Source organism: Hyla sarda, chromosome 8 (assembly GCF_029499605.1).
Source record: "Hyla sarda isolate aHylSar1 chromosome 8, aHylSar1.hap1, whole genome shotgun sequence".
Taxonomy (NCBI): Eukaryota; Metazoa; Chordata; class Amphibia; order Anura; family Hylidae; genus Hyla; species Hyla sarda.
This window is the reverse complement of record NC_079196.1, coordinates 88189601-88217052: the sequence shown is the minus strand read 5'-3', so window position 1 is coordinate 88217052 and position 27452 is coordinate 88189601. Positions and strand designations below refer to the sequence as shown.

At 43.7% G+C, this 27452-nt stretch overlaps 1 protein-coding gene across 5 annotated transcripts in view; it reads left to right on the top strand.

Annotated features, from left to right (window-relative positions):
• Positions 1-27245, top strand: part of LOC130284175 (uncharacterized) — a 251230-nt gene extending 223985 nt beyond the window's left edge. Inside the window, exons 9-15 of one of the 5 annotated variants that reach the window (XM_056534269.1) lie at positions 9272-9314; positions 12036-12100; positions 16570-16680; positions 20573-20660; positions 23603-23684; positions 25578-25666; positions 26640-27245. In XM_056534269.1, coding sequence (XP_056390244.1) covers positions 9272-9314; positions 12036-12100; positions 16570-16680; positions 20573-20660; positions 23603-23684; positions 25578-25666; positions 26640-26719 — 558 coding nt within the window. In that variant the 3' untranslated portion in view covers positions 26720-27245. Of the gene's footprint in view, positions 1-9271; positions 9315-12035; positions 12101-16569; positions 16681-20572; positions 20661-23602; positions 23685-25577; positions 25667-26133; positions 26489-26639 lie in introns of those variants that run through there. The other 4 variants (XM_056534272.1, XM_056534273.1, XM_056534271.1 and 1 more) reach the window with 4 other exon arrangements.
• Positions 27246-27452: the final 207 nt, after the last annotated feature.

Below are 27452 nucleotides of genomic sequence, written 5' to 3'. Positions count from 1 at the left end.
TCCCTTGTACCGCGCCTATCTTCAGCAGCCAGAGAGGTGAGCCGTTGCTAGTGGATACGACCTGGTCACTACCGCCGCAGCAAGACCATCCCGCTTTGCGGCGGGATCTGGTGAAAACCAGTAGTGGCTTAGAACCGGTCCACTAGCACGGTCCACGCCAATCCCTCTCTGGCACAGAGGGTCCACTACCTGCCAGCCGGCATCGTGACAATATGTTGATGCAGGGCCATGGTGCCAACCCTGGACCCTGGCCACGCTTCATCTTCTGTCGACAAATCCTGCATGTGACTGTGTTAACCTTCTCCGGATGCTTGATGAAAAACTGCCACACAGCCGAGTAGCTGATTTTCCCACCAACAGTCGCAGTAATTGACTGCTACTGCCGCCGTCTCCAGGAACCACTGTTCCACTACCTCCTGGGAAGGTAGGATGCCGCGAAGCAGGTGGTCTACCCCGGGCACATTTGGCTCCAGAATTTCCACTTCTGCCACCATGCTACCACCTTGCTGGCTCAGCTTCTTCCTCACAGGCAACCTGCAACCCTCTTCTCCTGTTGATGATAAAGCCTCTTCTGTCCCCGGCTCCCAATTGCGATCGGCTTCATAATCATCAAAAAGTGTCTGCACGTCACTGATGTCCTCCTTAGGTTCCTCAACAGTGTCTGCTTTAGGACCCTGAACGCTGGCAACACCGCCTCCCACATCATTTTCCTCACCACTACTTGCCCGTCTAGCAGAGGAAGCGGCGGATGTCTCCTTTACTTCTTAGCTGGGCAGTAGCTGCTGACTGTCCTCTATTAGATCACCCTCACTGAATAGTGGAGCTGAACCCACAGCATGAGACTTCTTTAGGGGAGGGAACAGCATAGAACAGAGGCAATGGGAGGACAGGGACTGCTCCTGGGACATGCCAACTGAGGGTTGTGTCTGAGGAACCCACCGACTTTTGACTGGGGGTATCAGATGTCACTTGTGATGAAGTGGATGACCGTTTTAACCAATCGATGATGGCAGAGGAGTTGCTAGTTGAGACACGATCACTAGCCGATACCGGGAGCTCAGGCCTCTCCCTGTGACTCTTCCTGCCACTCGCCCCTAGTCTGCTACGAACTCTGCCTGCACCTTATGGATTTAGGCCTCTGCCACTCCTCTGAGCATGTCCTGGAACTTCACTGCCTGACATACTTAGTGCGTATATGAGGGGAGTACAATACGTTTCACTATGCTTAAAACAGTATTTGTCTAGAACAGCAGCCGGTGAGTACTTTTGCCTGGACTTTTACAGTATGTTAGCCCTTGACAGATTAACAGGTACAAAATAGTACACTACTTAGATGTAGGTATGTGGTATGCACTTATGAGGGCAGAAAAATGCGCTACAGTATGCTTTAAAGAAAACATATTGGAGTAAAACACCAGCCGGTGATTACTTTTGCCTAGACTTTCACAGTATGTAGACCCTTTACAGATTAACAGGTACAAAATTGTACACTACTTAGATGTACGTATGTGGTATGCACTTATGAGGGCAGAAAAATGCGCTACAGTATGCTTTAAAGAAAACATATTGGAGTAAAACACCAGCCGGTGATTACTTTTGCCTGGACTTTCACAGTATGTAGACCCTTTACAGATTACGTATGTGGTATGCACTTATGAGGGCAGAAAAATGCGTTGCATCACTAATTCCGTTAAAATGGCTTAGCTCCCATCTGCCCACTGTGGTGGAATGGGTAACCAAAGTCCACCAACTATGCAGGTTCAAAGAGATGTCTAGTAGATCTGAAAGGTCACATGAGATCTTTCTGCACACTTGGATGCCGTGGCTGATGTATGCTAGTCGCACTAGTAACACATAACTGATTTACCTGTCCTTCTTCATGTAGGAGAAAACTGTACTCTTTGCCCTAATTGGGCCTTTGTCGCTAGCATGATTTGATGTGTTTACCTTACTTAGTCTATCATGTACAATACTGACATCAATCCTGCATTGGAATGCACAGGCTTTTTAGTATAATGTATGTTTGTGTGTATACAACTAGAAAGATTTAATTCAAGTGTGTTCTCAGAAAAATAAGAAATTCAACAAAACTGTGTTAACAGGCCAGATACGTGTCAGAGGAACATGTTTTTGCATGCCAGAGATGACAGCACAATGAGTACTGATGGTGTTTGAGAAACAATAGGAAATGCAACAGACCTGTATTAACACTACAGGCTGCTTACGTGTAACTTCAACAAGCTTTTTGACTATCAGAGATAACAGCACAATGAGTACTGACGGTGTTTGCGGAACAATATGATATGCAATAGACCTGTATTAACACTACAGGCTACATACGTGTTACTTCAATACACTTTTTGATTGGCAGAGAAGATAGTACAATGAGTACTGACGGTGTTTGCGGAACAATATTAAATGCAACAGACCTGTATTAACACTACATGCTACATACATGTTACTTCAACATGCTTTTTGACTGACTGAGGTGATAGCACAATGAGTACTGACGGTGTTTGTAGAACAATATGAAATGCAGCAGACCTGTATTAGCACTACAGGCTACATATGTGTAACTTCAACACACTTTTTGACTGGCAGAGATGACAACACAGTGAGTACTGATAGTGTTTATAGAACATGTACATGCAAGATACAGATCACGGCACTGGCTACTATAGGTTTCTTGCATGGGGTTGATTCCTGTTCACACACACACAAGGTCTCTCTTTCTAATCTGTATCTCTATCTTTCTAATCTCTAACTGTCCCTAGTTATGTCTCCCTCTGTCTCTCTCTCCGTCTCGCTTTGGCAGTTTCTTTGGCTGTGTATGCAGTGGGCGACGTCACTGCCCTCTTATCTGTGTAAAAATGCCCTCCCTCCTTGCTTTGTCCTATTGGCCTTTGTTCTGATTGACACACTAAGCAGCAAATCCCATAATAGTCTTGGGTTATCATGTGATATGCTGATGTCACTGACGTAATCTCACCCCTCCCTGCCCACCCTGCTTCTTCTGTCCGCCACAAAACCATGCTTTCTGTTTTTTTTTTTTTGCTCTATTTACCGGCTCGTGTGAGTCAAACCGGTAAAAGCTAGAGTATTCTTTGAGCCTGAAAAATCCAAAAGTTCATGTCTAATCCTGGTTGGCCGGATTCGTCTTGCTCATCTCTAGTTACAAGTTATAGTCACTAGAGTATGGAGGCAGCATGTTAATCCAGGGCCAGATTAGGAGTCAGGAAGGATTTTTTCCCATAACATAAGGAAAATTAGACATGTGTCTTTTTTCAGCCTTACAAACTATGTAACTACTGTCTATGACCCCGCTACAATTTTTCACTTTAGAAACAATGCCACAGAATGCCTCTCCAATCCAGTCAGCAGCACTGGAAGAGATTTTGATGCTACAGAACAAGGGATCTGCAAAGTTTTGCAGATCCCAGATTAGCATACCCAGTTTTTTGCCAAAACTAGGAGTGGATACAAAGTGGAGAAGTATAAAGCTGCCGATAAACATCAGATCAATGTCAGAAAATTCTGTCAACAATTTGTTGTGTATCCTGACTGTTTCTCCTTTTAGATTCTGACTAAAAAAGAAAACTGCCCTTAAACTTGGTCTTGGGGTATCACATTAATTTTCTTAACAAGAGATGTCCTCTCACTAAAGAAAATAATAGCTGACACATTCAGTAGGGTAATGACCACTGATAAGTACGGTAGTATTATAGGTCATTTTATTGAGTCCTTATGAAATGGTCATTGGGAATGATTTATGTGAAAACTTATGTTGGAGGGAGTTCTGGGATCTGTGCAGACTGTGTACATAATACTTTGTGCTTGGCTAACTCCCTCTGTTCAGGTTTAGTGCATAGACGGGGACGTTTTGCTTTGATTTCCCAGCTGTGCATTTTGCAGACATCTGACTACATGTGATTAATCACCCTCCGAGCGTTCTCCTGCCTTAGGAGGCTTAGCACTGAAATCTTCCTTACTCGGTTAATGGTGATCAAGAAAGTTTAGGTCTCACTTGTACAAAAAAAAAAAAAGTTTTTTTTTGCTGCCAGTTTTCTATATTTGAAAATGGCACTGATATCGTCAGGCATGGTTTGCCATACTTGGGATTAATATGGAGTTGGACCTGCTGTGGCATCTGCAACAGCATCCTCTCCTCTTTGAATGCTTTTTCACAAGATTTTGAAGTATTTTGGGGTGTGTCTGTGGGAATTAGTGTATTACAAGAACATTTGTGAGGTCCTGCACTTATATAAGACAAGATCTGGCTCGTAATGGGAGTTCCATGCTAGGTGTTGGTTGAATTGAAGACAGGGTTCACTGGTTTCTAGTAGTATAATCTAATCTTTCTGCATAACATACCCCTAGTAAATGGAGCTCCACTAACTGCCTTATGAATACTACTGCACTTATCAACTGAGCATTTCTCTCCCTTCCTCAGACAAACTAAAAATCTCATGGGCCCATATCAGTATGTATTATTGTTGAATTTATGGCAGAGAGAGTTTTTGAAATGAACAAAGAATGTAGATACAAAGTAGATACAGATCCCGGAGTCCCAAAGCAAAAGTCAAAATTCAGGCATTATCAAAAGCAGAGTGTAAAAAGTTTCTTCTTACATAGAAACAAGCCAGGAGTTTTGATCAGTGGGAGTACTGAGACCACAGGTGATCACTGAGACGAACAGGAAGAAGTGCTCTGCGTTGTCCCTCTTTGCTCGCTCTTAAAGGGGTACTCCGCTCCACACATCTTATCCCCTATCCAAAGGACAGGGGATAAGATGTTATATATCGCTGGGATCCCACCACTGGGGACCCCCGTGATCTCTGGGTCATGGCGTGATGCCATGCTCCCTCCATTCATGTCTATGGGAGGGGGCATGACGGCTAGTACAAAGCTATCACGACTCCTCCCATAGACTTGAATGGAGGGGGGCGTGGGGGCCTGCATCACTAGTCATCGGGCACAGAGTTTGGTCCGTGCCCCGAATGAGAGGGGTGGCGGCCCAGAGATTGTGAGGGTCCTGCCGCTGTGGACTCCTGATCTAGCATCTTATCCCCTATCCTTTGGATAGGGGATAAGATGTGTGCAGCGAAGTACCCCTTTAAACTTTTTTTTTAGAGCTTTATGCAATGAGGGAGGAGACAGCACTCAGCTGAGCATTTTTTTCTTTCATTTCTCTCAGCATTTTGGCATGTCTCTATGACATGTCAAAAGTTTTTTGAAACCACAGTTACACTTTAGGGTATATTCACACAGGCAGGATTACAGCGAGTTCCCTGCTGTGAGTTTGAACCATGACAGGTTTCCCACAGTGGCTTTTTCAAGCAGAATCTCCACAGCAGAACATTTGCATCAGATTACATTGACTTCAATGGGGTCTGCTGTAGATTTTACGCTGTGGCAAATCTGCCGCAGAAAACCCGCTGAGGCTAAAACCCACAGTCTTAATTGCGTTGTAAACCAGTCAGTGTGTAAGTACCCTAGTAAATTTCATTTTTTGGCCCAGATCACTGGAAATACTCTGTAATTTTGTCTTGAATTTTCATAAAAAGTCAAAAACATTTGGAACAATGCACATCAGGCACCATCAGTAAAATATGACCCATAGTAAAACTATGTCTTAAATGTCAAAGTTGGATTTGTCCATAGAATATCTGAGATATTCAGAGGGGTTAATAAGAAATCTATTGTATTCCCACATAATATTAAGTCGAATTAACAATTCACATCTTTTCCACTACTTGTACTGTATTTAACTGAATCCTGTTAAAGAAGGGGTTAAAGTTAAAAGCCAACATTTCCAATTAAGCTTTTGCTCTCTTCCCCTCCCTCCTTTGGTTTACATGTTTTAAATACCAGGGCAGGGACCCCACATGGGTGCTAATTTCCACATTCTTGTTTTTTATTAAACAGAAAGGTCAGATGCATGAAGAGACAGACCTCTGGAGACGAATTATTTAATAAAGCTCAAACACTGAGATGTGATGTGATTATGTAATAAACTTCATTAGACTCTTCAAAGGCATGGGGTAAATTCCTTGCTAAAAAGTGTCATAGCTCCTGTGTTAAAATTACATCCAATGCATTGCTTACAATGGTGTTGTGAAATGACATCTGTCTGTAAAAACATAGCAACCCCTACTGGCCAAAGAAGTTTTGTATGGCTTAAGTTAGTAGCAACCTTTACCATTTTTACCTCCATGAATGGAGGGGGGCGTGGGGGCCTGCAAACTAAGTAAGAAGACAGCACATTTTTAGCCTCTTAATGACCGTGAATATGACTTTTTTTAAAAAAAAAACTTCACTGGTCCTTTTAGAGATGGGCAAGCTGAGCGCTGCAAACTATGTCCCGCTCAGGACTTTGGGGGTGACAGCAGCCTACTAAAATATTGAACAACAGTATTAATTGAAGAAGCGATGAGGAACACATTTTGGTGTTTTAGCGCCTGAATTAAAGGAGGAAGTACTGGGAACAATGAGATGATGTCAGGGTAGCCCAGCATACCTTGCTGCTATCAGCAAGTTCACATGACCCCTGGTTATCCAATCATTGCTTTGCATTATGAGCTATACAGCTCCCGGGCCAATGAGGACACAACAGAGGGGTGGGTTTAAGAGGTCAATAAAACCCTATATACTGCATTGTGGCTGCCACATTGGAGAGAGAGAACTGAGAAAGAGAGAGCAAGAACTACTCATACCAGAGAGCCTTCACAAATCCAAAAGAACCTGGGATTAACATAAGTACACATTTAAAGGCATGGAGAGTGAAAGTGGCATAGCCATCTAAGGACAAGTTATGAGTATTTTCTGGGTTTAATCAAACATATAGTATTTCCACCTGAGTTTAACATATCTGTGCATTTAAAAGTATTGAGAATAAATGTGGCATAGCCATAAATTAACAAGGTACACGTATTTTCTGGGTTCAATAATTAAAAAAAAAAAACATGATATTGGTGGCTGTGTTTAACATAAATACGCATTTCTAGTGTTAAGAGTAAAAGTTGACCAGTAGGTGAGTGACATGCCATGAAGAATGTTGGTGACCGTACCAACACCAGTACAGGTAGCAGCAGCAAGGTAGTAGTAGTAGCAGCCGCTTGATCAAGCAAAAATTCTCACTGTCTTTCCGGGCTTTTGTGGTTTTGGAGAATAATATTGCCTTTGTGGACTGGGTGACTGGCTCAAGGTCTTCTCAGGAGGAGGAAGAAGAGTCTGACAATATGAAGTTGAGTCAGTTAGTGGATTCCTCATTGCCTACAGTTACGTGGCACTGTTGAAATATCAGTCCTAAATGGTCTGTTTCTTAATCTCTGTCTTTGCCTCCCCCTATTGCTAATCAAAAGAATAGCATTAACCACGAGGAGGAGTTATGTGAGGGCAGACAAACTTTGGAGTGTGATGCAAAGGAGGTGGAACCAAAAGTGGGGATATTGTAAGGCACAATTGTACGCATGTAATAAGAGTTATACGGACCCAGATAAAGAAACCTACGGACTTAAAAGTGCAAACAAACTAAGTAGGTGCCGTAAAATATAACTTTTAATTGGATGATTTAATTTTTACGGCACCTACTTTTACACTGTAAGGCAACATGGTGGATACGCTAAGGGGCAGTGAGCAGACCATGATCAGACATCATAAGTTCATGTAGAGAGGAGTGGCAGGACTGAGGAGGAGGGATTAGATAATGAGGCTGTATTGTTAGACAGGATATAGTAACCAGGGGAGGAGAAGGGTAGTGATACTGTCAGCGAAAAAGAGCATAGCCAAGGTAGGAATAGAACACCAGTCAAACATAACAGGCGTAGGCCTGCTGGTCTGATCAGCTTACCTGACAGAAATGCAACTGTATTAGTTTGCTTGAGAAAAAAACTCCAGGGGAGGGGCACAGTCAGGCGGTGGTGTACCTGTCTGGTATTCTATCATGTGGAAAATGATTGAGCAAGGAACGATGGAGAAGGGTTCACATCAGGCAGCAGTATGCATTTTCTTCTTGAGGAAGAGTTGGATGTGGAGGATGGAGAAGTGGGACCCAAGGAAGATTTGGAGAAGTAATCTGTTGAAGGAATATGGGATGAGGAACCTACACAAGAAAACAGTGAAGATAATTATAATGATGTTGATGACGAGAACCAAGATGGCAAAGTTGGGCAACATGGGATGAAGGCAGAACAAGTTGGGCCCTTTGAAAAGCTGGTAAAGATGGCGTGCAGTATGCTTTCTTGCTTGCTCAGTGACAGGCATGTTGCATGCATGTAGAAGACAGATGAGTGCTAGATAGCCACACTCTTAGACCCTCAGCTTTTAATCACCAAACCCTGTCGAACAGGGTCCACTCACCGCTAAGCCAATATTCCACTCTCTATGCTAGCACAACCCTTGCAAAAGGCAGAAGCAGCAGCATCATCAGCAGCTGCATCTTCACATTGGAGCACATGATGACAACGTTTTTACATTCAGTATTCCACCCTGATATAAATTTTCACCAAGGATATGTACATCATCACTTTAACAATAAAGTTGACCCCATGGACACCTGGGTCAGCAAATTAAACCATTGACATTCCAGAAGTTAAGGTATCAAAAAATGTGTTTATATTCCATCAAAAGTAAACAGAGAAATGTTTTGGAAAACTGAAACATGACTCTGTTCAGTTGGAATATGAATGCAACTGAACTTTTGGCGTGCAGCAGTGAACTCTCTGTTGTATAGATTCCAATTATCAACATGCACCCAACTAAAATCTGTTGCTTGTCCCTGGGATGTGCCGCCTTTTAAAATTTAGAACAATCCATTCAGAAAGTATTCAGACCCTTTCACTTTTTTAACATTTTGTTATTTTGCAGTCATTTAACACAAATTAAATGTTAAATAAAGTTTTCCCCCTATAAGGACTAAATGAAAAAAGAATGTTAAAAATCTTTGCTAATCTAATATTGAAAAAAGTATTTAAACTATTTACTTAATAAGAACCCTTCTTTACATGCAGGTATGTGGTAGATCATGATGACCATGACATTCTAGTCTTGCCATAAGAATGACACTTGCAAAAAGTTTTCATTCTCTACGTACAAATCCTAAATTGTTGACCATGATATGTCATGATAACTGTTAATAGTTAGCGCATTGTTCTCTAACAGACTGACAAATATGTCCAAGTAGATAACTCTGTGTGTTACTTTACTCAGATATCCACATATGGCATTCATTTGGCTCCAACCCCGCTGTGTCAGCAATTTCTTTCTTTTGCAGACTGAAAACCTTAATGGAAGAAGGCCACATCCTCCAAAAAGACGTGAGTTAAGTTATTTGTCTCCAGCCGTTCTCCTGTACTTTCCTCTCACATATGCTCATTCCTTGATAATGTTACTCTCTCCTTGCTGTGGGCATAATTTACAGATGAAGGCACTTAAGGGCTGATAGTCCTAAGGAACGTAGAATGTTCAGCATGAGGGTTTTCACTGCTATCGAAAAACTGTTTGCTTTATGGAGAATATCTCTAGTCTAAGTGTGATTTGTCTTGTGTTAGAAACGACAATAATTATTTTCAAGAGGGGAAATTGTATACCAAGGGGAGGAGACTATGTATTTTTTGAAGGCAAACCAAGGGGTCAAGGTTATTGATGCACTGAAAGTAAAAACAGAATTTATTAATTGCATTTAACTTCTTGTTTTATATATATAAAAAAGCCTCAGGTGTATTTATGACCTAGATTAAAACCTTAAAGGGGTACTCCGGCTCTAAGACATCTTATTATCCTTTGGATAGGGGATAAGATGCCTGATCGCGGGGGTCCCGCTGCTGGGGACCCCCGGGATCTTGCACGCAGCACCCCGTTACAATCAGTCCCCGGAGTATGTTCGCTCCGGGTCTAATTACTGGCAAGCTTTGTGACGTCATGGCGATGCCCCTGTGTGATGTCACGCTCCGCCCCCTCAATGCAAGCCTATAGGAGGGGGCGTGACAGTCAGTCAAGTTAAGTTTTTTAAGTCAGCGTGTGCTGCCACTAAACTTAAAGCTGCATTCAACAGCCACTTCAACTCCCAGCAAGCTGTCACGCCCCCTCCCATAGGCTTGCATTGAGGGGGCGGAGCGTGATGTCACACAGGGGCGGGGCCATGATGTCACAATGCTCTGGCCCCGTGATCATGTAATCAGACCCGGGACAGATTGTAACTGGGTTCTGCGTGCAAGATCATGGGGGTCCCCAGCGGCGGGACCCCCGCGATCAGGCATTTTATCCCCTATCCTTTGGATAGGGGATAAGATGTCTTAGCGCTGGAGTACCCCTTTAAGGGCGTTTTCAGACATACTGTATCCCCTGAATATTTGATGAGTAGGATTTGAAGCTGCAGATTTTATGCTGCTAATGTAAAGCAATCTTTAAAGTAAACTAATTGAATGAACACAGCTTCTATCTGCAGCTTCAAATTCTGTGCATTAAATATGTGCAGAATACTGTATGTTTGACTACACCCCAAAGGTGTTTTCAGGGACTTTACTATTGATGGTCTATCCTTACAAACAATAGTCCATAGCACTTGCCAGAGTGTTACAGCTTGCTAGCAGGTATAAATCATAGTAATTTTTTGAGCCACTGAAATCTTGGTCCCTTATCAGACTATGCATTTGTGGCTGACATTGAGGGACTAATTTTGTATAAAGTTAATAAAGGGGTACTCCAAAGGGGAAAAAAAAATTCAAGTCAACTGGTGCCATAAAGTTAAACAGATTTGTTTGTAAATTACATGTATTTAAAAATATTTATCCTTCCATTACTTATCAGCTTCTGTATACTACAGAAAAAGTATAGTTCTTTCCAGTCTGATCACAGTGCTCTCTGCTGACACCTCTGGAATTGTGCAGAGTAGGAGCAAATCCCCATAGGAATCCTCTCCTGCTCTGCACAGTTCCTGACAGGGACAGAGGTGGCAGCCGAAAGCACTGTGGTCTGACTAAAAATAACTACTCAACTTCCTCTGGAGTATACAGCAGTTAATAAGGAGTGTAATGTACAAATCTTTATAACTGACTGTCTTTTTCCTCTGAAGTATTCCTTTAACCTTATACAAACCCCTGGTATACTTACTCATTTTGTTTACTTTCACCCTAATTGGTCATCACTTTAACACTAATCTTTATGCCCGAATCACAGTTAGTATTACTTCACTTGGCTACTTTGGCTGCAATGTACTACATTACTTAGACTCTGTTTTAAAAGCTTCTCTTTGCATTTTGCCTCCAAGTGTGTTCCATTTGCTTATGTTTATATAGTACAGCTGAACAATAGAAAACCTCGATATCAAGGCAGAACAGAATGGTGGGAGTGCTATAAAACTTTACTTTTAACTATATTCATGAAAATACTCCAACATTACACCAGCATTATACAATGTGGCTAAACCTTCAGAGATTACAGCTGCTATAAATAATTAATATAGTTGCACTTTATCTTTGTAAATCACCTAAGTAAAGCTCTTGTGGAAAATCTCTACTTCAGTCAGTCAGTCAAGTTAAGTTTTTCAAGTCAGCGTTTGCTGTTACTAAACTTAAAGCTGCATTCAACAGCCACTACAACTCCAAGCAAGGTGTTAGGCTCCCCGGGTTCCACTCGGCCCATCCCTCTGCAACCAAACTCTGTATTGTTCAGACAGTTATCCGTAACCTGGCATCAATGTATTTATTATCCTGTGCATGGCCCAGGAGAAGCTGTCGCATCCTTGGACCATGTAGGTTAATGGTGCCCTGGTGTCACAAAATGATACATTTAAACACCCCGAGTCAGGAACAGAATCTATACACCTAGCACTAGTGGCCACCACATCCACACACCTTTTGAGTATCCTGATATTTTGCTGAATTTGTTTTATAAGAAATTGTAATCGTTAACCAAACTGTATTTTTTCCCTCTAAAATTAAGTAATAAATCACTAGCTTATATTAATAACTACAGCAATAACTTTTTTTGTTTTACTGTATCTGTGTTGTTAACAGTTTATTTTTTTTCTGTACCAGGAAATGAGTCCTCTCATGAAGGAACAACAGATGAACCCTGGACCATTGTAACTCCTGTACCCCAGGTTAGAAGCGTGCATGGGGAATTCCAAACTCAACAGAAACCTTTATCCATGATGCTTTAATGAGACTACGATAGTGGTCATGTGGCTAACTTCAACAATATAGGCACTGCACTACAGCTGCTATCAGTCTGTCTCATAGTCTTTTATTTAAAATGTTCATCACTTACTTGGCTTTCTGAGGATAGTTGGGCAGAAACAAAGAGGTACAGTGACCCCCCCCCCCCCCCGACCTACGATGGCCCCGACATACGATCATTTCAACATACGATGGCATCTCAGAGGCCATCGCATGTTGAAGGCAGCATGAACATACAATGCTTTTGTATGTCGGTACCATCGTATAAACGGCTATCTGGCAGCGCAGACTGCTTCAGCTGCCACCGGATAGCCGTTTACGGTGCCTCGTGTGTTCCGCTGACGATCAGTTACCTGTCCTCGGGGCTCCGGCGCGTCCTCTTCAGGATCGCCGGCATCGTCAGCGCTCTCCATCGTCGTCATTACGTCGCTGCGCACGCCGTCCCGTCATCCAATAGGAGCGGAGTGCGTAATGACGTGATGGCGGCGACGGAGAGCGACGATGCCGGGGAAGCAGAGGCCTTGCCGGAGCGTCAGGGACACTCCGGGGATGCGGCGACAGCGATGGAATGCGACATCCAGGGCAGCGGTGACAAGCGGTGATGGTCCGGAGTGGCGGGGACACATGAGTACAACCTCCAATTCCAGTGGTCTTCAACCTGAGGACCTCCAGATGTTGCAAAACTACAACTCCCAGCATGCCCGGACAGCCAACGGCTGTCCGGGCATGCTGGGTGTTGTAGTTTTGCAACATCTGGAGGTCCGCAGGTTGAAGACCACTGTCCTATACTTTACATTGCACGGATCCCTCAACATACGATGGTTTCAACAAACGATGGTCCATTTGGAACGGATTACCATCATATGTTGAGGGACCACTGTACAGTGCTCAGCTAATTGATTCTGCCACATTGTTTTAGCAATAGCTGGGAGTCTCAGCAACCAGTCACAACATGTGTGGGAGATCACATCACTATGTTATATCAGAAGTTTTTTTTAAAGTTTAGGAACATTTTAACATTACTGATAATAGGGTCTGTGTGTGTACTAAGCTACTAAGCAGAACACATAATTCAAATTGGGTGCTCAGATATACATTTTTCATCAGCAATAAATCTTCCACACATGTTGCTTGATTGGTCATTCCCATATCATTGCCATCTCACTTGAATATGCCATTCCTTAATGATAAATTGAATCTGACCACCACCAATCCAAAGAATGAAGGGCACTGTAGTGCTAGTTTACTGTTGCACCCCCGTTGCCGTTTCCCATATCCCTGCACATAAGTAAACGGAAAACAATTGTGTTTTATAGAGCAATAAAACCTATCATCCTGAGAATAAACCTTTTCCAATAGCCCAGCCAGCTATTGGGATAAAGTGATATAAAGAAAAACATATTTCTCATCATTAAAGACAAGGCTACGACTTCACATGGTTTGTCGACTTGGCTAGCCAAAGGATCAACATAGTCTGGTAAATTATTTAAAAAGAAACATCACTTGGAAACACCTATGTTTATTGATTATTATAAAATGAACATGCAAATAACATTGTCCGGCCGCAACAGTCTGCTGTTCTCCTGATGTAGCTTGACAAATTGGAGCTCCCACAGTGACTGCCAAGTAATCAGACTGTGACAAATGCCTTACTACCAGCAATTTGTTTTCATTTTACTGAAAATTTCCTGTGTACAACCACCGTCTCAAGAATCCAAGCTTATTATTTAGTTTATCTTTATTCTTAGCAGTCTGGTTGAATCAGAGAATGTCTAGGTAATAATGACATGAATTTTGTGTCCATAACTTAGCAGTAAGTCTTCTTTAAATAGCGATCAACATTTGGACGTATGAAGAGGAAGCCTCTACATTAGAGGAAGCTATGCACAAAATGTGAAGCATTTTTTCATTATCTTTTCAATTGATTTTTAACAAATGTACATTTCTGGAAAAACACTGTGGTAGTGTTTTATAAAACTTTTTGGAGTGAGGGCTAGGGTTATGAATATAAGTAGACTTCACTGATGCTGCACTGAACAGTGAAAAACATGCTATTGTAATTTCAGATGTAGTGTAAGAATAAAAAATTAAAGGAGATGAATGACCACATCCCACTGGCCTTAATTGATATATGTTAGATGACTGCACAATCCAGTACTGGACATGAAGGCAAATTTCGAGGCTATGATGGGTTGGAGATAGAGGTCCATCACTAATAAAACTAATAAAACCTAATAAAAAATAAATAAAAAATAAAATGAAAAATTTAAAATAAAAACTAATAAAAACTAATAAAACCTCTAATATTGTTACAAATTTCAGTGTTTCTCCAAAACTCGTGCAGCGCAATGAGCTGAAGTACACAGCTGGGAAATGTGTGTAGAAGGTTTATATTAGATCTGGGCTGATTTTGTCTAATGAGAATGACATCAAAGACCCTGCAAAAGCGACCGACCAATAACAGATCGGAGGCGGGGGGTTAAAGTTCAGTTTCCACATTCTGCCCACCCACTGTAGTCCGGGCAGAACGGGGGAACTGGAGGTGACCGACGCCAGAGGTCAATTACCAGCGGCAGGCTCCCTGGTGCAGCAATCCTACAGAAGCCGGTGAGTTGTTGCCTAGCAACATCTGGAGGGCTACAGTTTGGAGACCACTATACAGTGGTCTCTAAACTGTAGCCCTCCAGATGTTGCACAACTACAATTCCAGCATGCCCAGACAGCTGTTTGGGCATGCTGGGATTTGCAGTTTTGCAAAAGCTGGAGGGCTACAGTTTGGAGATCACTGTGCAGTGGTCTCTAAAATGTTGCCCTATAGATTTTGCAGAACTACAACTCCCAGCATGCCCACACAGCAGTGTGCTGTCTGGGCATGCTGGGATTTGTAGTTTTGCAACATCTGGAGGGCCACAGTTTGGAGATGACTGTGCAGGGGTTTCCAAACTGTGGCCCTCTAAATCTTGCAAAACTACAACTCCCAACATGCACGAACAGCAAACAGCTGTCTCGCAATGCTGGGAGTTGTAGTTGTGTTCCTCCAGCTGTTGTATTACTACATCTCCCAGCCCCTGACTTCTATTCCAACCAATTTTTCTCTCCAAAAGCTCAATGGTACTCTTTCTCTTCTGAGCATTGTAGTGCGCTAGCAGAGCACTTGACGTCCACCCATGGGGTATTTCCATACTCAGAAGAAATGGGGTTACAAATTTTGGGGGGCATTTTCTCCTATTACCCCTTGTAAAAAATTTAATTTGGGGGGAAAAAAAGCATTTTACTGAAAATTGTTTTTTTTATTTACACAAATTTAACTTAAAAGTTGTCAAACACCTGTGGGGTGTAAAGGCTTACTGTACCCCTTGATACGTTGAGGGGTGTAGTTTACAAAGTAGTATGCCATGTGTTTTTTTTTTTTTTTTGCTGTTCTGGCACCAAAGGGGCTTCCTAAATGTAACACATGGCCCCCAAAAACCATTTCAGAAAAACTCACTCTCCAAAATGCCATTGTCACTCCTTCCCTTCTGAGCCTTGACGTACACATGAGATATTTCCTTACTCAAGAGAAATTGGGTTACAAATTTTAGGGTGATTTCTCTCCTTTTACCCCTTGGGTATGCAAGAACATGCGAGTGTAAAAAATGAAGATTGTTGCTGCTATTCCTGTGAAACACCAAACAGGTTTACGCACTTACTGAATGTAATTTTGAATACATTGAGGGGTGTAGTTTTTATAATGGGGTCATTCATGGGGTATTTCCAATATGAAGGACCCTCAAATCCACTTCAAACCTGAACTGGTCCCTGAAAAATTCAGATTTTGAAAATGTTGTGAAAAATTGGAAAATTGCTTCTGAACTTTGAAGCCCTCTGATGTCTTCCAAAAGTAGAAACATGTGAACTTTATGATGCCAACATAAAGTAGATATATATGTATATGTGAATCAATATATCATTTATTTGGGATGTCCCAAAAAAAGAATGCTACATTTTTATCAAATTTTGGAATTTTTCACCAAGAAATTGTACAAGTATCGACAAAAGTTTACCAATAACATAAAGTATCTTGGAATCAGAATGAAAAGTAAAAGCATCCCAGAGTTATTAATGCTTAAAGTGACAGTGGTCAGATTTGCAAAAACGGGCTGAGTCCTTCAAGGGGTATTCCAGGAAAAAAACGTTATCTTTTATATCAACTGGCTCCAGAAAGTTAAAAAGATTTGTAAGTTACTTCTATAAAAAAAAATCTTAATCCTTTCAATAATTATCAGTTTTTTCCTGGATAACCCCTTTAAGGTAAAAAAGGGCTGAGTCCTTAAGGGGTTAATTGATTAACTGCTTTCATTAAAATAACAGTACAAATGTTGAAATTGCCTTTACATGTTATTATTCTATCCAGCTTCGATGTCATTGTTACACACCCAAAAGGGAAAAGCCCATACAGACTAAGCAAGATATTCAGAAAACAAAGAACAATATAGAAGAACTCCTGTATGAAATGGAAACTTTGGTAAGAGTTTATTTCATTATCTTGTGACTGTGTTTAACTCTTTCCAAATTGACGTATAGATTCAAGATTCTGGTTGCTTCTCTATTTGGCCCAGAACACCATGAAAGCTTCTTCTAGCTACAACTTATCTCTACAGTTTGTTGTCCAGACATCTTAAAGAGGTTATCCAGGAAAAAACTTTTTTATATATATCAACTGACTCCAGAAAGTTAAACAGATTTGTAAATTACTTCTATTTAAAAATATTTATCCTTTCAGTACTTATGAGCTGCTGAAGTTGAGTTGTTCCTTTCTATCTAAGTTCTCTCTGATGACACGTGTCTCGGGAACCGCCCAGTTTAGAAGCAAATCCCCATAACAAAACTCTTCTACTCTGTGCAGTTCCCAAGACAAGCAGAGATGTCAGCAGAGAGCACTGTTGCTGTCACGATTCGGCTTACGGGTTGTGGATCCGCTGTGTCAGCGAGGGATTGGCGTGGACCGTGCTAGTGGACCGGTTCTAAGAGGCTACTGGTGTTCACCAGAGCCCGCCGCAAAGCGGGATGGTCTTGCTGCGGCAGTTGCAACCAGGTCGTATCCACTAGCAACGGCTCAACCTCGCTGACTGCTGAGAAGGCGTGGGACAGAAGGACTAGGCAGAGGCAAGGTCAGACGTAGCAGAAGGTCGGGGGCAGGCGGCAAGGTTCGTAGTCAGGATGGATAGCAGAAGTTCAGGTACACAGGCTTTGGACACACTAAACGCTTTCACTGGCACAAGGCAACAAGATCCGGCAAGGGAGTGCAAGGGAGGAGATCAGATATAGCCAGGGAGCAGATGGAAGCCAATTAAGCTAATTGGGCCAGGCACCAATCATTGGTGCACTGGCCCTTTAAGTCTCAGAGAGCTGGCGCGCGCGCGCCCTAGAGAGCGGAGCCGCGCGCGCCAGCACAAGACAGCAGGGGACCGGGTCGGGTAAGTGACCTGGGATGCGATTCGCGAGCGGGCGCGTCCCGCTGTGCGAATCGCATCCCCGACGGCCATGACAGTGCAGCGCTCCCGGTCAGCGGGACTGACCGGGGCGCTGCAGGGAGAAAGACGCCGTGAGCGCTCCGGGGAGGAGCGGGGACCCGGAGCGCTAGGCGTAACAGTACCCCCCCCCCTTAGGTCTCCCCTTTTTTTTGTCCGGTAACTGCCTCCCCTGGGATGAGGACACCGGGAAAGAATGGAGGGTTTCCTCAACGGCAGGCAGTACAGCAGGAGTTGGAATGGGGAGGGAGGGCAGAGGGTGAAGCTTGGCACGGGGCAGGGTGACACAAGGACGGGAGCCATGAGGAGGCACAGAGGCTTGCCTGACGGGACTGGGAGGGGGGGAGAGGCACTTCCTAAGGCAGGCAGAGTCCCAGTTCTTGATCTCCCCGGTGGTCCAATCAAGGGTGGGAGAATGAAGGCGGAGCCATGGCAGACTGAGGAGGACCTCAGAGGTACAGTTGGGGAGAACGAAGAGCTCAATCCTTTCGTGGTGGGGTCCAATACACATCAGGAGGGGTTCTGTGCGGTAACGCACGGTGCAATCCAGTCTGACTCCATTGACCGCGGAAATGTAGAGCGGCTTGACGAGACGGGTTACCGGGATGCGGAATTTATTCACAAACGACTCCAAAATAAAATTACCAGAGGCACCAGAGTCCAAGCAGGCCACGGCTGAGAGGGAGGAGTTGGCTGAAGGAGAAATCCACACGGGCACCGTGAGACGTGGAGAAGCAGACTTGGAACCAAGAGACGACACACCCACGTGAGCTGGGTGCGTGCGTGCGTTTCCCAGACGTGGAGGACGGATAGGGCAATCCACCAAGAAATGCTCGGTACTGGCACAGTAAAGACAGAGATTTTCTTCCCTACGGCGATTCCTCTCTTCCTGGGTCAGGCGAGACCGATCCACTTGCATGGCCTCCTCGGCGGGAGGCCCAGGCGTAGACTGCAAAGGATGCTGTGGGAGAGGTGCCCAGAGATCTAAGTCTTTTTCCTGGCGGAGCTCTTGGTGTCGCTCAGAAAAACGCATGTCAATGCGGGTAGCCAAATGGATGAGTTCTTGGAGGTTGGCAGGAATCTCTCGTGCGGCCAGCACATCCTTGATGCGACTGGATAGGCCTTTTTTAAAGGTCGCGCAGAGAGCCTCGTTATTCCATGATAACTCGGAAGCAAGAGTACGAAATTGGATGGCGTACTCGCCCACAGAAGAATTACCCTGGACCAGGTTCAGCAGGGCAGTCTCGGCAGAAGAAGCTCGGGCTGGCTCCTCGAAGACACTCCGGACTTCAGCGAAGAAGGCCTGGACTGTGGCTGTGGCAGGATCATTGCGGTCCCAGAGCGGTGTGGCCCAAGACAAGGCCTTTCCTGAAAGAAGGCTTACTACAAACGCCACCTTAGACCGTTCTGTAGGAAACAAGTCCGACAACATCTCCATATGCAGGGAACACTGAGACAAAAATCCACGGCATAGTTTAGTGTCCCCATCAAATTAGTCCGGCAGGGACAAGCGGAGGCTAGGAGCGGCCACTCGCTGCGGAGGAGGTGCAGGAGCTGGCGGAGGAGATGGTTGCTGCTGTAGCAGAGGCAGAAGTTGCTGTAACATGGCGGTCAACTGCGACAGCTGCTGTCCTTGTTGGGCAATCTGCTGCGATTGCTGAGCGACCACCGTGGGAAGATCAGCGAGACTTGGCAGCGGCACCTCAGCGGGATCCATGGCCGGATCTACTGTCACGATTCGGCTTACGGGTTGTGGATCCGCTGTGTCAGCGAGGGATTGGCGTGGACCGTGCTAGTGGACCGGTTCTAAGAGGCTACTGGTGTTCACCAGAGCCCGCCGCAAAGCGGGATGGTCTTGCTGCGGCAGTAGCAACCAGGTCGTATCCACTAGCAACGGCTCAACCTCGCTGACTGCTGAGAAGGCGTGGGACAGAAGGACTAGGCAGAGGCAAGGTCAGACGTAGCAGAAGGTCGGGGGCAGGCGGCAAGGTTCGTAGTCAGGATGGATAGCAGAAGTTCAGGTACACAGGCTTTGGACACACTAAACGCTTTCACTGGCACAAGGCAACAAGATCCGGCAAGGGAGTGCAAGGGAGGAGATCAGATATAGCCAGGGAGCAGATGGAAGCCAATTAAGCTAATTGGGCCAGGCACCAATCATTGGTGCACTGGCCCTTTAAGTCTCAGAGAGCTGGCGCGCGCGCGCCCTAGAGAGCGGAGCCGCGCGCGCCAGCACAAGACAGCAGGGGACCGGGTCGGGTAAGTGACCTGGGATGCGATTCGCGAGCGGGCGCGTCCCGCTGTGCGAATCGCATCCCCGACGGCCATGACAGTGCAGCGCTCCCGGTCAGCGGGACTGACCGGGGCGCTGCAGGGAGAAAGACGCCGTGAGCGCTCCGGGGAGGAGCGGGGACCCGGAGCGCTAGGCGTAACAGTTGCCAGACAGAAAACAACAACTGAACTTCAGCAGCTGATAATTATTGAAACAATTAAGATTTAATAGAAGTAATTACAAATCTGCTTAACTTTCTGGAGCCAGTTTTTTTCCTGGAATACCCCTTTAAGTTGCTCACTTCATTATCCTTCCCTACTTTACAATACGAACTCCCCATCCTGGTGCCCTAGCAGTGTCATCCTGCTGCTACCCCTAATTCTGTGCCTGCTGTGCTGCACAGTGCCTCAAAATACTGAATTAATCAAATGTTATTGCCATATAAATATTCCCCAGAAAATACTAGTACCACATAGAAAGAACCCACTAAAATATTTAGAACACACCTTAAAATTTTACTTGAGAGGGAAAGGGTTAAGCGGTCCTGAGTTTGAGGTAAGTGATGAATGTAATGCTGTGTATCAGTCTGATAATTTATGTATTTCACTGACCAGGGTGAGAAAACTCGCTGGGATCTCAACTGGAAACTAGATTATTATTTACCAGGTTACAGAGAGCGCTCTGCTACTAGACATGTATCAGGTATGTGGTTTTCATGAGAATTTTTTCTAGAGAAACAGGCTTCATAAAAAATTTGTGTGGAAATTATAAAACACTGGTACCGATAAGTTAAGGCTTATTTGCATCGTATAAAAATATTCATAAGAAGAATCCACAGCACTCCAAAATAGTATCAAATACAAACAAAAGTAATTTCATCATGTCATACTTTACAAATCATTCATGTGTCACAGATATTGATCAAAGACATTCCCAAGATGTTTTGGGGCCTCCCAGGTCTTCAGCACCCAATGATGGGACCCCTTGTTTTGCCACTTAAGTCTTCAAGTACTTCAAGTGCATCACACAGTTTTACACAGAGATGTATCGGCTTGGTTGACTATATCCTTGGTAATATCCATAGTTTTGTAGTAGTTCAGGAATTAATGGGGTTGTCCAGTGGGAATAAAGTTTCACCTATAAGCAGAGGCTTGCTATTAAAGGAAATATGCAGCCCTAACAACATAAGTGTCTGACTGTAGGGGGTCTGACCGCTGGGACCTCCTGCGATCTCCTGCATGGGGCCCCGGCTCTACTGCGGCTCTCCTGTGCAGGAGGCGTGCCGGCTACAGCATGACGCAGCAGTCGACACGCCTCCTACATGTAGTTCTATTGGAGAGGTGGGGAGGAGGTGTACTGTCAACCACACTGAGGTCGACGCTATGCATATTAGCTGCTCGCACAGAGCGGCAATACCGGGGCTCTTTTGGGAGATCATATAAGCTGTTCTATTTTAAAGGACAACTGCAGCCATAAGTGTTTGATCACGGGGTGGGTGGGGGGGGGGGGTCAGACCGATGGGACCCCCTGCGATCAAACACTTATGACTGCAGTTGTCCTTTAAAATAATACAGCTTATATTTATCTTCCTGGCTTCCTGCAGGTCTCCGGTATCAGGGTACTCTGTCTGCAGAACAGTGTCTCTTCCTCTCTTGAGTTGCATAGCATAGTGCCTGCAGTGGTGTAGCTCACAGCACCGGTCCCCCAATCACTGACTGAGGTGGTATACCTCTGCAGCCAGTGATTGGCAGATAAGCACTACAACATCATGTCTGCCGTACTGGGAAGAAGAGTGTCTCCTAAGATTTGGCAGACAGCAGCCTGTGGATGGGATGCACTGACAACAGAGACCAGCGGGGTGCTAGGAAGAAAGGTATGTATAAGCTGTTTTTATTTTAATAGCAAGCCACTGCCCATAGTTTAAATATTATTTTCACTGGTCAACCGCTTAAAACTGTTGCTTTCTTTTTATATGCAGTATAAATAAACAAATAAACAAAAACAAACACAACAACGGTATAGTGAAGAGTTTAAGAGTTTTGACATCTACCTTAGTATGGCGCCACCTGGTGTTCTAAATATATAGCAATGTGCCTGTCTACCCGATTGAGCCGCCTGCTGCTGACACACATGCTCATTCAGTTCTTGCATCCGTCTCTTTGTGTAATGATCTTTGGTTCACTAAATAGCAGCCAATACAAATAGCTTAATGTAGGATAATAATTTAATTTATATAAGATGTTGTGTGGTTTAAAAAAAAAAAAGAAAAAAAGTTATTTATTGCAGTCAGGGCTGGTGCAAGGATTTTTGTCACCCTAGGCAAAAACTTATTTTGCAGTCCCCTTGACTCTGCCCCCTCCCCATGTAATTTACTACTGGGGTGACACACTGTAACAAACCTCCTCTTCATGCTGCTGGCTGAGCAAGTGGTTTGGATTCTGGTTGTCTAACTTTCATGTGGAGGCAAAATAGGCAGCCACCAAGAGGGCACTCTAGGTGGCTGCCTGTTTTGCATATAGACAGAGCCAGCCCTGCATGCGGTAAGTATATATGGTGGGCATGCAATTTAGTATGCACTCTGATCATTTAAGGGGTTATCCAGGAAAAAACTTATATATATATATATATATATATATATATATATATATATATATACACATATATATATATATATATATATATAAAACAATGGCGCAGCACTCCAAAATTGCAAAAAAGTGTAAAAATGTATTCCTTCATGTCAAAATTCAAAGCGACGTTTCAGCTCCCCACTGGAGCTTTTTTCAAGCATGCTTGAAAAAAGCTCCAGTGGGGAGCTGAAGCGTCGCTTTGAATTTTGACATGAAGGAATTCATTTTTACACTTTTTTTTGCAATTTTGGAGTGCTGCGCCATTGTTTTCTATTACATGGACTTTGATCGAGTCGGGGAGCTGGCACCGGGCCTCTAATGGTGAAGTAGTGCTGCATTGTTTTTGAATATATATATATATATATATATATATATATATATATATATATATATATATATATCAAACTGGCTCCAGAAAGTTAAACAGATTTGTAAATTACTTCTATTTAAAAAATCTTAATCCTTTCAGTACTTATGAGCTGCCGAAGTTGAGTTGTTCTTTTCTGTCAAAGTGCTCTCTGATGATACCTGTCTCGGGAACTATCCAGAGTTGAAGCAAATCCCCATAGCAAACCTCTTCTACTTTGTGCAGTTTTTAGAAGTAAAAGTTAATAGAAGTAGTTTACAAATCTGTTTAACTTTCTGGAGCCAGTTGATATAAAAAATATGTTTTTTCCTGGAATACCCCTTTAAATGATGCCATACTATGTAAGTAAGGGTATAGTCCTTTGTAGTGGCTGGAGGCTGAAAACCTTGGCAACTTAAATGATAAATGGCAAATATTGTTAATGTTCTCATGTCCTATACCGTAAATATGATATTTGATGGTGGGAGGACCCCTTTAATACAAAATACTCTTTGTCTGGTGGTCCAGTACACACATACATTTATTGCAGGGTCACTACAGTAACTGTTATGACTCTAAATAGGATTTTAAACAAGTATTACAATTTTATATATGTATACTTCAAACAGTTTGAAAGCTGTAAAAAAAAAATTTTTAAATCATTTTAGCTGTTCCACAACCTCCAAAAACGATAAAAAAGAAGAGCTGTAAAGATGATGTTTTTAAAAGGCTGTCTGCTTCAAGAAGGAGGTAAGAGGCCGCAAATAGTCACATTGTAGCATTGATAGGAATCTTTGTATTATTTTACTAGATGTTATGAAAACTTTCTAGTTGTTTTATGTTCAATTTACTGAAAAATTCAATGAGTCTTCTTAACCAAAGTGAAGCTCCACTTCTTAACCCCTTAACGACCACGGACGTAAATGTATGTCCCGGTGTGCTGGTACTTAGCGCACCAGGATGTACATCCTGGTGCGTCCTGTGTATGACCGCGAGCATCGGAGCGGTGCTAGCCTCATATTCTGCAGGTCCCAACTGCTATCAGCAGGCGGGGACCCGCCGGTAATGGCCGACATCCGCGATCGTGCGGATGTCCGCCATTAACCCCTCAGATGCCGTGATCAATACAGATCACGGCATCTGCAGCAATGCGCATGTTAAAATAGATGATCGGATCGCCCACAGTGCTGTCGCGGGGATCCGATCATCTGTAATGGCGGCTGGAGGTTCCCTCATCTTTCTTGCTGTCTCCCGGCGTCTTATGCTCTGGTCTAAGATCGAGCAGACCAGAGCAGGAGATAGCCGATAATACTGATCAGTGCTATGCCCTATGCATAGCACTGACAAGTATTAGCAATCAGCTAATTGCTATTGATAGTCCCCTATGGGGACATAAAATGTGTTAAAAAAAAAGTTGAAAAATGTAAAAAAAAATAAAAAAAGTTAAGAATGGCATTGCAGCCAAGGAAGGCCCAGAAGAATCTTTGAAGTGCAGTGTGGCAAAACATAGAATTCAATCTTTTCTTTATGCAATACACCCACTTGCATGACGAGAGATTCTTTACGGAAGTGAACCATACAGTCCAGATTTTGCCCATTAACAGAGGAGATGAACAAGGGCTTTGCAAGCCAAGTGACAGGAAGATGATACTTGTGGACCAAAGAAGCATCAATAAAGTCACCTGCTGATCCAGAATCCAAAAATGCTGTAGCACTGAAGGAAGACTTGGCTGAAGCGAAGACTTGTACAAAAATAGTTAAGCGTGGAGAGGTAGTATTCACACCCAGGGACGCCTCTCCCACGTACCCTAGGTGCGGGCATTTCCCGGACGCTGTAGGCATACTGTACAGTCCTTGAGGAAGTGCTCCAGGCTAGCACAATACAAGCACAAATTCTCACTGGGTCGTTGTGACCTCTCCTGTTGCGTAGGAACAAACCACTTGCATAGCCTCTTAGGCAAGAGGCGCAGGAAACTGAAGAGGTTGACGTTGAAACATGGGTGCCAGGCGAGGATATCTCCGTGTTCGGGCTGGTTCCCTCTCTAAGCACAGTTCCTCCTGTCTCTCAGCAAAACGCACATCAATGCGTGTGGCCAAGTAGATAAGTTCAGTCAAAGAAGATGGAGGATCACATCCTGCGAGGGCATCTTTAATCCTGTTTCACAGTCCTTTTTTGAATGTGGCACACAAGGCCTCATCATTCCATGCAAGTTCTGAGGCTGGAGTGCGGAATTTAACCGTGCAGTCACCAACGGAAGAATTCTCTTGACAGTGGTTCAGCACAGCAGTTTCAGCAGAAGAGGCACGTGCGGGTTCCTCAAAGACATTGCGAAATTCTGCCAAGAAAGCCGACAAATTGGAGGATACTGGATTACCCCGGTCCCAAAGAGGTGTAGCCCAGACCAGAGCTTTTCCGGACAGTAGACTAATGACAAAGGCCACCTTCGCACGTTCCATCTGAAAGGCCACCTTCACACGTTCCATCGGAAACTGTTCAGACATGAGCTCCAAGTTCATGGAGCACTGTGTGACGAAGCATCTGAGTGAGTCACAAGCTCGCAGGTTGGGTGGAAGAGATGTTTGTGCAAACTGCCGGGATGGGTTGCTCTGATCCCCATGTATTCTGCTTCTCCTGTGAAGCAGCTGTGAACTCTGGATTCTTCCTGGTCCCGCAGCAGAATTATGTGGATGGAGGGAAGGAGCAGCACTGACAGAGGCCTACTCAGCTTCAGGTAGTGCACCCCACCCTTCTTTCACTCCTCTACACTTTTCTGTCACCCCTTGTAACCTCTCTGTCACCCCTTGTAACCTCTCTGTCACCTCTGGACACCCCTCTGTTTTCCCGTACACCCTTCTGTTACCTCTGTACACCCTACTATTACCCCTGTACACCCCTCTATTCACCCCTATATGCCCCTCGGTCACCCCTCTATATCACTCCCTCCCATGTTCACCCCTCTGTCACTGTGTTGGGTGAGGCTGGAGGCATTGTGGGTGGGTGAGGCTGGAGGAATATGGGTAAGGCAGGAGGCATTGTGTGTGCTTGTGGGGGGCGCTGGTGGCATTTGAGTGAGGAAGGAAACATTGTGTGTTGTGGGAAGGCTGGTGTCATTGTGCTTGGAGGAGGCTGTAGGCATTTTTGGGGAAAAGGGGAGGATAATGCTGGAAAAGTGCAGAGCCTAATATGTTTGTGTTGCAGATTCTTCCCTGAAGAGTTTTGGCTAAAAGAGATCATCATGATGTCCTGGACCAGATGAGGAGGAAAAAAGAGAATGACTGACTGCAGATAAGCAGTACTGTAATATACATAAGAAACATATTAAAAAAATTGTTCGGTAGGCGTGGCCCAAAAAAACGTGCAAAAGGAGCTAGCTACAGATCTGCTCACACCAAGTCTTCAGAAATGTCCCTCAATGTTATTATCATAGTGCACCGATCTTCCATTATCAGCTGTGTTGTCTGTCTTGTCATTTCTGGTTTTACTCCTTATGTTTTTTTATTTTTACATGTTAAGGATCCTTTAAAGGAAAAGCAAATGGAATAAAAACAGTGGTCTCCACTTGCCTAAAAATCCTTACAAAAAACTGTGTGTGTGATCCCAGCCTTAGTATGAACATGCTGTAATTATTTATACCACATGGTTTTCTATGGCTATGTATGGGGCTTATACATTAAACACACTGTATATTGTTTTGTTTGCTTTAGGATACCATCTCCTTGTCATGCCATATCTTGTGATGCTCATAAGTTGGGTATTGCTGACAAGACCCAGAAAGAAAGACTGAAATGTTCCACTGCAACGCTTCATGGAAGTCAAAAATATTGAAGAAACTAAAACTTGCCAGCTTAACTATCTATGAATTTTATATATCCATTATATTGAAAATAGTTAAATCTAGAAGTTAAAGATAACAAAATAAAGATGGCTTTCAATTTTGAATGTTTTTTTATGGCATTTCTAATAATTTAATTACAAGGCTTTGTTTACACTGCATTATTGTCACAGGCAAGGAAAAGTGCAGCCCTGTGCTGACCAAGACCACTGTCCCTGCCTTATGGGGTGCCCACCTCCTTAATTGTATCGCATCACAATAAAAAGCAAGCTGGGCAAAACATTTATGTTTGGGCTGACCACAGAGAGTGACCTTCTGTCATCTGCATGGTTGGTGCACTAGAAATCCCAGCAGTGTCACTGCAGAATGAGTTCACATTGCAATACAAAGCAAGCTGAGGAAAGCAGTAGGCTGACCTGTGTTTTAAGATAAAAAAAAAAAAAGCATTAAAAGCATTGAGAGTGAAAGCCACATTTCCAGTATTTCTTGGGTTAAATCAAACATATAGTAGGACATTTATTATTCTTGTCTTTGGAAAGTGAGTCATTTATTTATTTTCCTTTGGTTTTGGTTATGTGCACCATATTTATCATACTATCAAATAGGAATTGATAATTTTGGCATACATAAGAAAGCAACAATAAATCACTTCATAACACCATTTTGGTTCCTCCTATCTTGGATT